The 10,258-nt window shown below is 30.2% G+C and overlaps 1 protein-coding gene across 4 annotated transcripts; it reads left to right on the top strand.

The window, feature by feature from the left end:
• Positions 1–403: 403 nt before the first annotated feature.
• Positions 404–8,346, top strand: LOC111706207 (homeobox protein 2). 4 transcript variants are annotated; one of them, XM_023479006.1, is made up of 9 exons: positions 404–458; positions 645–692; positions 1,158–1,204; positions 3,510–3,582; positions 4,260–4,298; positions 4,826–4,898; positions 5,447–5,510; positions 6,037–6,136; positions 7,449–8,343. In XM_023479006.1, the coding sequence occupies exons 2-9, from the start codon at positions 661–663 to the stop codon at positions 8,254–8,256; spliced, it is 1,236 nt and encodes a 411-aa protein (XP_023334774.1). In that variant the 5' UTR covers positions 404–458; positions 645–660; the 3' UTR covers positions 8,257–8,343. The 4 variants fall into 4 exon arrangements, with proteins under 4 accessions (XP_023334774.1, XP_023334775.1, XP_023334776.1 ...); XM_023479007.1 differs by having other exon boundaries at positions 421–692; positions 7,449–7,692; positions 7,756–8,346; XM_023479008.1 differs by having other exon boundaries at positions 422–692; positions 7,449–7,846; positions 7,991–8,344.
• The last annotated feature ends 1,912 nt before the right edge of the window (positions 8,347–10,258 follow it).

Below are 10,258 nucleotides of genomic sequence, written 5' to 3' on the forward strand. Positions count from 1 at the left end.
AGATTGGTTAAACTTGTTTGGATTGGTTGAACTTGTTTGGATTGAGTTGAACTTGTTTGGATTGGTTGAACTTGTTTGGATTGGTTGAACTAACTTGTTTGGATTGGTTGAACTTGTTTGGATTGGTTGAACTTGTTTGGATTGATTGAACTTGTTTGGATTGATTGAACTTGTTTGGATTGGTTGAACTTTTTTGGATTGGTTGAACTTGTTTAGATTGGTTGAACTTGTTTGAATTGGTTGAACTTGTTTGGATTGGTTGAACTTGTTTAGATTGATTGAACTTAAGTTTGACTCTTGAAAAAAACGATGTCCATCTCTAGCGCTAGGTACAGGTTTAGACAGCTCTACTCTAGGTACAGGTTTAGACAGCTCCAGGTACAGGTTTATACAGGCAGATTATCATCTACGAGGAACCGTTCTACTCCAGTTTTCTTTAAACCATCAGCTTATTCACTGTTAGAAATAGTCCCAAATATTTTGATCAAAATATCTCTACCGAAATTACGAACATTTTATGCGACATTGTGAACGTAATGTTAAGAATATCTATCAAATTTCATTTTTCCTAACAATCTGTTAACAATTTTGAACAAAAAGTTCGTTATTTCGAGCAAAATACCAGGCTTTTTTCTAATTTCTAGGGTGGCAGACTAAATCATGTTAATCAGACTTTTAGTTCTCGCATTAAGGAATATATTTCTAGATTTAAAAAGAATTATATAATTCTGCAAAATATTTTTTGATGGAAATATATTCAATAAATTTCTGATTGGTATTTTCGATTTACATTGTTGCCATGAAAAGGTTTGCCTGATTAATTATGAATGGGATATCCATGTTTTTGCTTATTGAAAATTCATTATAATTAGTTTAGGATTTATCATTTAAATGTAATTTTAAGTTAAAAAAGCGAATATATCATCCAAAGTATTGGTAAGGTAAAGATTTGTAAGGTACCCTTGAGAATCGGACTTTACTTTCTTGAAATGAGGTGTTACTTGAAACTACGTTTTCGATTCCTAATATTATCCTGAAATTGAAAAATTTTTTAAATCATTTCAATCTAATCAACGCCCTCGAAAAATCGGATGTGAGTCCCAACAATTTCAAATCTAATTTTTTTTTTCATTTTGAATAAGAAATATTTTGTCAAGTGTTCTTCATGTTTGTGGTGCCGGTATCCTTCCTTTATACATGCTGGGTAAATATAATTCTTAGCACAGTGGAATCCATTTATAGTGATATGCATTCCATTAGTTCCGTTTTTCGCCAATATTTCCTTTAAGGATCCACAGTGTATGGAAAAAATTGTTTTCAAAATTGTTTACACAACACGTGTGCAAATTAATTCTAACATTTTGGAAATTTTTGTCCCTGACAAAAGAGGCAAAAAAAGAACCAAGAACGACCCAAAAACGACCCAAAAACTGAAGTGCTACAGTGAAACCCTTAATAACGAATACATCGGAGGAATTTATCAAATGTCGTCTTGACGATTTATCAATGAGTTTTATACTATATTACGTAAATTTCAGTATTTGCGAAAATAAATAAATAGCCATGAATATGCGGGAACAGTTTTAAAGAGTTCCATATAATCATTTAGTTAAAAAGCTAAATATCTGCAACATTCCATTATTAGAAAATGAAGAATACGACATTTGATGAATTCTTTCGATGTATTGGTTATTAAGGGTTTCACTGTATTATAACTGTTTTTATTTTCTTTTGCTTAGGATAAAATTATTGAACATTTTTTAAACGTTAACATTACTTTTTGACAGTTATGAAATCTTTGAAGTTTAAAAATTATTTTGTCCCAAAATGATTCAAAATGGTTGACGTTACCCATAAAACTTTGGAATAGAAACACTACACAGGCAGCCGTAGTACATTTGAATTTCCGAGCCTGGTCAACCTTTCCGGTCCCAGTTTGTACTGTACCGCACAGACATAAGGCAGAAAATCAACAGGACTAGACGGTGCAACGCAGTCAGACGTTATGCTTCATATATGTTGAATTTACTTTTACTAAAGGGGCAGAGGTGCGTGACTTCTGTTATTTTCAAGAAAAGAGTTTAGATAGTTCAATACGTACGAAACACAAGAATTGTGAAGTTTAAACTGATCCATTTTACATAAGTTGACTTTTAAGGTACTTTGAGGTACTTTCAGGTACCATTAAATGTTGAAATGTTATCATTATAGTTCACAGTTTTTTAGTTTCCACTGTACTACAGGATATCCAATAGTTCTCTAAAAGATTCCACATATCATCTGAAATTTGTTATCAAAACTTTGGTCAATTGGTTTCATTCCATGGTTTATGAATGAATAAACAGAGATTACATTTTTTATAAGGACTAATTTAAACCCAGCTGTGCCCAAAAAGCCCAATACTCAACTAAGAGTGTTTTAACCAAGCTTAAAGCACAATCACATGGTCAAGGGATTTTTGAGACGTATGAAAGAAAGATTACTACTTTTTATAAAGATACAGCGTAACCCACCGTAATGAAAAATCAAAGATGACCAAATATATAAATATAAAAGTGTCTGCCTGTCTTGGTGTATGTCTGTTTGGATGGATTTCCATGCATAACTTGTGAACCCCTGGACCGATTTGTCTCCACGTTTATTGGGAAACTTTTTATAGAGGAAGCCTGGGTTATCTACTAACTCATTATCTAATAAATTAAGGATGATATTTTAGAGACGACTGTGGGGAATTTATGCAGTCTGTTTTCTTATATTCATGGAGCCCATTATGAACCCTTCAAAGGGTCGAATTCAAAGAGTTTTAGATCGTCATTGAATTCGCATTCTTTGTATGTGTAACCATTAACCCTGATATTTATTGTGAAAAAATGAATACTTAGCCCGCATTTAATTTATTCTATAAACGTAAACCCCCATCAAACTTTGATGCTTCTTACTGGAAAACAAAACTAAACAAAATCAAGATTTGAAGCCAGAATTGTAGAAAATATATTTCTCAAATTAATTTCTAAATGTTTTAGACATTTTGAAAATATATTCTTAAATGATAATCTTTGTCTTTTGATTTTCTTTTAATCAGAAATAACGCTTTTTTAATTGTAACTATCTTATATCTCTGAAAATTTGCTTCTAAATTTTTGTTGATTTTGAGAATAATATCAGTAACAGTACAACTGCAGATACAATTGCAAAATCTGTTGCGGCAATTCTGATAAAAGCAAAGACTACTTCAAAAATATCCTTTTTTCAAATCCAATTGAGTAATGTGACAATGTCTCTGCAATCCCATGTAAAAGTTCTCCTTACTTTTCTCTAGATTAATGTCAATCTTTAGAGGGATGTCATTTCCAATCAGACATAAAAGGAATAAAAAAAACAATTCTGTAACTTTAACTTTCTCTCAAATCCCCCCAGCCCCCCTTTTTCCTGAACTTTCTCTGATTTTAATTTTTAATATCCTCCCCCCCCCTTCATCCCACTAATGATTATAAAAAGTGTTTTTCTAGGAGAATATGAGTTTGTCTCTGATGACAATTATGATAATTTTCTTTATGAAATTGGAGTCGGAGTCTTTCAAAGGTAATTTATGTGAAATCGGAACTTTTGAATTGTTAATATAATTTATAATTCGTTTATTTATTTTTGGTCTGACAGTATAGGTTTATTTCTTTTGGGTGATCGTAAGATAAAACCAATAAGTAATACAGTTTAACCCAAAATTTTGGAAACATCAAAGAATTTTAAAAATGTCGTCTTAACAATTTTTCAATGGGTTGTATGCGTTTGTATTTGTACCTAAATGTCAGCAATTTCGAAAATAATTAAATAGCCTGAAATATATGAAAACAGTTTTAAAAACTTCTATATTAATATCTAATAAAAAAATTAAATATCTGCAGGATTCCATTATCTGTATGTTTAGAAGACGACATTTTAGAAATTCTTTCAATTACTTCAAAGTTCTGGGTTAAACACTAGTCCTTGTCTTATTAATAGGTCGCTTAGTTACGAGTCAGTTTTTTTTTATTTAGATTAGCGCTATTTATATGATGCTAAAAATTCTGACCTCTGGATAAAATTGAAATATAGTACATTTTTAAGAATTAATAGTCGCCAAATTGACAAGAAAATTTACCGTCACATAATTTTCTAACTTGTTCTTTTATTTTTTTATGAATCTGTTTATAGCTTACAAAAGAAATATGGCTTGAAAAGTGTTTAAAGATAGAAGTGAATTTGTATTCCATAATTTCCAGGAGAACCTTGACTGCTGCTAAACCATCAGAAAAAATTAGGTATTTTTTCATTCCTTTTATTTTCAGTTTTCATTTTCGTTTTTTATTCTCATTTTATCAACTATTACTATTTTATTTTATTTTGTTTAACTTTTTAGTTTTTTTTTTTAGTTTTTTCGAGGAACCTATAGCAAAAGACTGTTTTAATGCAATAAATGCTATACAAACCTAATGCTTTTATAAAATACTTTTTTCAAATCCGAGTTAATATGTATATATATATTCATATTATATACCTAAATACCCTCTAAACAATAATGTTAAAGCTGTAAGCGTAATTTCAAAGATTGCAACATTAGATTCACTTTTGTAGAGAAAATAGAATCTGCAAATTATCACAAAATAAACATTCGCACATATTGCACATTTATTCAGACAAAGCGTTTAATGGTATCGTTGTGAATCCTTGCATAGACATTTACTTTAGTTTAATCTTAATGTCCTCATTTATTCATTTGATGCATTTATGGGCATTTCAAATCCTTGTGAATTGTTTATGTCACTTTTTCATTTATAATGTTTTCCAGAGAATCAGGAGATTTTGTAGAAATAGCGATTAGTACAGATGTCGGGGGGAGAATTATTCAATCTAAATTCAAGGTAATCAATTTAACCACCTTTTCACCAACATTCCCACCAACAAAGGAACATTAAGTCACTTAACGTCTTTTGGGACAATAAAGTAAAATAACCACCCGCTCTGCGAAGTTTTCGTGAAAAAAAATTCGCGCATTTTCATCTCATTGTGTTAAACTACTTTTTCGGGAAATTAAAATTTTACTTCACCAAGGGTTCCTCTTGGAAACCCTTGGTGAAGTAAATTCCCTGAACTCCTTGTAAAGTAGGTGTTAATGATTAATCATGATTATTATAATTATAACAATTATTGCATTTTTTTATAATTATTACAATTATTACAATTATTACAATTATTACAATTATTACAATTATTACAATTATTACAATTATTACAATTATTACAAATATTACAATTGTTACAATTATTACAAATATTACAATTGTTACAATTGTTACAATAAATAAAATATTAACAATTATTACGCCTTGCCTATATTTGATTAGAATAAAATAACTCTAAAATTTTCTGCTGTTTTTTTTTATAGTTTTTAATTCTCCTTTTGTTTAAGCTCGGGAGTCCGTATGTAGAGTTAGGAAATGAAGGAGAAAAAATTCCAACTCTTGCAAGATTAGGTAAAATTATGTTTTTTTTTAAAGGGAAAGACTGGCTAGATGGTAGTTGAGCTAAGATTAAGAGTACAGTTTTGCAAAAAAAAATTTTCAGGATTTATTTGAAACCTGTAAAACATTTTTACAGTGTATAATTGTTTAACAAGAGCGAAAATTCAATCTTTAGGAATGCTTTAGAGAATCGGTTAAACAAATATTATATTCATATATGCCGTCTTGACAATTGTTTAATGAGTTTTATACTTCTACTACTAAATCTGAAGAATTGTTAAAATAAACAAATATCCATGTAGTATGAGGGAACAGTTTTAAAAATATAATTATTCAATTAAAAGACTAAATATCTGCAGCACTCCATTATCAGTAGGTTAAGAAAACGATATTTTATTCACTCTTTTAATGTCTCAAAAGTTCTCTGGATTTGGATTAAACGTAGTTTACAAGGATTGCAATTCAAGGTTAATTAGCTCAATTACTTTTTTCCTGAAGTTGGTTTGAAAAATTTTTTTTTTTAAATTTATTTTTGTAGAGGGGAACAAGCTAATAAAGTTAAAGAAGCCTGATGATCTGAATATAGAAGAAGAGAGAGAGTTTCTAGATGATGGTAACACAATGAACCTTCATCTTAGGTATACACTCTTAACCCCCTATAAAGGCTGGGGGGGTCTGAATCTGAATCTATGTATAAATGGGGGGGGGGGCGTGGGACCCCATCACCAAGAAAAAGACTTAGAGAATAGGTATTATAGAGTTGAAATTCATGTTCGTAGCCCATTTTTTAAGGTCAGCTCATTTAATAAAATTAGATCGATAACGGGTGCTAGGGAGGGTTGAAAAAAATGGCAAAAAAAGGTCAAAAACTTTAAAAATATTTTTTTTGTTTAAAACAAATATTAAAGTGTGACCCATGTTTTTAAAGGGCTTTTCAAAAATATAGTTTTAGTCATAAAAAGTTATGAACTCTTTAAGATTTTTTTTCACATACCGGACTTTTTACCGCCCTGTACCCTACCCTATGCATAAAAAGATAAGAAAAATGTACAAAAAATGCTTTAAATCTCTTTTTATAAAAAGTATAAAATGTTCACGGTCATAGTATCAAAAATAACAGTGCTATGGGAAAAAACTAGAGAGTGGGGGAGGCGCCAAATACCCTCTTCCAGCCTGTTTAGGGTTAAAAAGGGTTCTACAGGCTACATCTAACACACCCTTGATGATATACAGCGAGAACCAGAAAATCTAGAATAGGAAAACGACTTTTAGACTCAAGTTATGACATTAAATACTTTAAAATTGTCCACAGCAATTGTGCAGTGTAAAGAGACCCATTTCACTTAATTAGTGTTTTGATAAATGTCTGCTGTTATTTTTCTCCAAACTAAATTTCTTTTTTTGACACATTTACTGTTCTGTTGCTGGATTGAAATTTTTTAGCTAATTCTTAAAAATATCGCAGAATTAAATAAAATCTTGTCATTTTTCACGATAGGCTGAAAATTCCTGATTACACAACTAGTTTTTTAACAATTTTGCACCATTTTTGCATATTTAGAATGAAATGTTCAAAGGTTTAGAGCTTTAAAAATGTATAAGGAATTGAGTTTTTGCCACTAACTCTGATTTTCTAATTTCAATATCGTTGCAACCCAATGTCGTAGACCTTTAATATTTCAAACTATGAAAGCTGTTAGATCAAATAATGTAAGTTTGAATTATCGAAGGTTTACATCATAAGGTTGGAAAGATATAGGTTTTACAAAAACGGAATTTGTGGCAAAGACTCAATTCCTTTGCAGTTCATGCATTTTACACCTTTAAGGATCCATCATATGAATTTAACTTAAGCTATAATTCTAACTCCACTCATTCCAGCTATTTTGACTAAAACAAATATTTTAAAATTATTTATAATGTGAATAAATGTATTTTACTTTTTTTCAGGTTATTAGGAAAACCTGACGCAACAGCAGTTCGAGTTTTTAAGAAGAAAGGATCTGGTAACTTTAACGCCGGAAATTCTTTCCAAAATGACAATATCCGCGAAAATGAAGATTACAAATATGGAACAAATTTCGAGGATTCTCAGGATGACTTCCAGAACTCTGATACATTTCTCAACAAGGGCGCCAAACAATCTATAAACGATAATCATCAATCCAATTCTGGCACATTTTCTCAAAATGAAGACGAGTATCAGACCGCTCAAGTACAAAACACCAATGAGAGAGAACAATTTAGCAATAACGATGATTATGAATATCAGAACGCATTTTCCGACGTTGAATCTGATTTTTCTCCAGGTCAAACTGATCAACAAAGAACTGAAGAAAAACAAAGAAATTCTACAGGTCAAACTGATCAACAAAGAACCGAAGAAAAACTAAGAAATTCTACAGGTCAAACTGATCAACAAAGAACCGAAGAAAAACTGAGAAATTCTCCAGGTCAAACTGATCAACAAAGAACCGAAGAAAAACTAAGAAATTCTACAGGTCAAACTGATCAACAAAGAACCGAAGAAAAACTAAGAAATTCTACAGGTCAAACTGATCAACAAAGAACCGAAGAAAAACTGAGAAATTCTCCAGGTCAAACTGATCAACAAAGAACCGAAGAAAAACTAAGAAATTCTCCAGGTCAAACTAATCAACAAAGAACTGAAGAAAAACTGAGAAATTCTACAGGTCAAACTGATCAACAAAGAAATGAAGAAAAATTAAGAAATTCTACCTCGACTAATTTTTACTAAAACCATTTTTTTTCTATTTTTAAATAATATTTTGTTCCGAAACTTTAATTTCTACCGGTATTAAATACAATTTAAACAATAAACTTACTTACAAAAGTTGACAATCAAATGGTGAGAGTCAAAGGTAGTTTTTTTTTTCATAAGATGAATTCTGAGCCTAAATCTTGTATTTCCAACCCCAACCTGTAAAGGTATGTCTAACTTTCTGAATTTACTCTAAATATTTCTCTCAAAATCTTTTAAGAATTCTGAGGACAGATTTTTTGGTGAACTGAATAAGAGACTGAGTTTCAACAAATTTCTGAAAATTCCTCCGGATTTTTTCCCAAGAAATTCTCGAGAATTTCTCTGAGAAATCCTCAGGACTTGGTCACAAATTACACGGATTGTTTGAAAAACTGAATAAGAGACTTATTTTTGAAAAAATCCTGAGAATTTTTCCAAAGAAATTATCAAGAATTTATCCAAAAATTCCTAATAAATTCTCAGGACTTGATTCACCAATTTTACGGAATTATTGAATAATAGAATAGAGACTTTTCTGATCGAGAAGTAAAATAATTATTACAAATAAATAGTTAATTATTACAAATAAAACAGTTATAGAAATTCTAGTTCTACATGGGTTCCCTTGAACAAGTTTGCAAAATTGGTCAAGGGAACCCTTGGTTAATACAAAATTTTAACTTCCCGGAAAAGTAGTAATTGAAATTATTTGCATCCCCCTCCCCACACACAGTAGGGCATTTTAGAGGGGCAGGGGGAGGTGACTGGTTTTTGTCACAATACTCCTATTAAAATGCATTCATCTTGTGTTTCATATTGAGAATGGACAAATCAATATATTTTCTGATAATCATTTAAAAACATTGTATGAATTTTAGCTTACATTATTTTATTATAATTTCAATTTAAAATTACTTTTCCCGTTCATGTATTTATTCTTGAACGGATTCTGTAAATTCCCAATATATTTAGAATGTCGTCTTTGTTAAAGCTAACTATTTCGGGAAGAAAACATATACCTTTTATTTTTTTTATACAAAATTACAACGAATTCAAGATAATCAAGATATATAAAAAGATTCTGACAACCATTAATCAAAGATGTAGGGGCGCCACAAGCCCGCCAAAATCATGGTTTTGGCTCTGATTCGTGCATAAAATACCCAGGGACCAAGACAGATAAGTATATTATATGTATATATAGATATGAACTATCTTTAAACGTAGAGTAAAATGTACACGTGGAGATTTATTAATATTTATTACTGCATTAAACATAAATAACATAAACGCTTAAACGTAAATTTTATACAACCATGGAAAGGGCTAACATTTTCTTAAATTACACTTTCCACACTTTTTCTGAACCTATCTTAGAGAAATATTTAAATCATATCCTATATAGAAAAATGCTTTTATTTTAATACATCCACAAATATTGAAAATCATTAACGATATAAATTCATTTTCATTAGCATTTTCTCCCCTGAAAGGAAAGAGTACATATAGAAATATTTATTATAAAAGGTTTTTCAAAAGTCCCGATATCTTTGCAAACTGATGGTAAACACCTTTGATATTTTGATTTTTTTTGATAAATTAATACTATTTGATCCAACAAAATTCATAGCTTGAAATGGGTAAGGTCTACAAGAATGGGTTGCTAAGAAATATAGTTTAGAAAACCAGACTTTGTGGCAAAGACTCGTTTTCTTTACGCACAAAGATAAACATCATACAAGGACATAAAATAACGTTTAATTCAACGGCGATTTCAGGTTGGGGGACAGTTGGCACAGTATTTTTTCATAATTCTCTTCATCAAGTCAAATAAATTTTTTTTGAGAAAATATTAAGAATGGAAGAAACTATATGAGAATGAGGAAGGATAAATGTGAGGATGAATAAAGAATGGAAGAAACTATATGAGAATGAGGAAGGATGAATTTAAGGATGAATTAAGAATGGAAGAAACTATATGAGAATGAGGAAGGAT

This window comes from Eurytemora carolleeae, unplaced genomic scaffold, assembly GCF_000591075.1.
Source record: "Eurytemora carolleeae unplaced genomic scaffold, Eaff_2.0 scaffold709, whole genome shotgun sequence".
Classification (NCBI taxonomy): Eukaryota; Metazoa; Arthropoda; class Copepoda; order Calanoida; family Temoridae; genus Eurytemora; species Eurytemora carolleeae.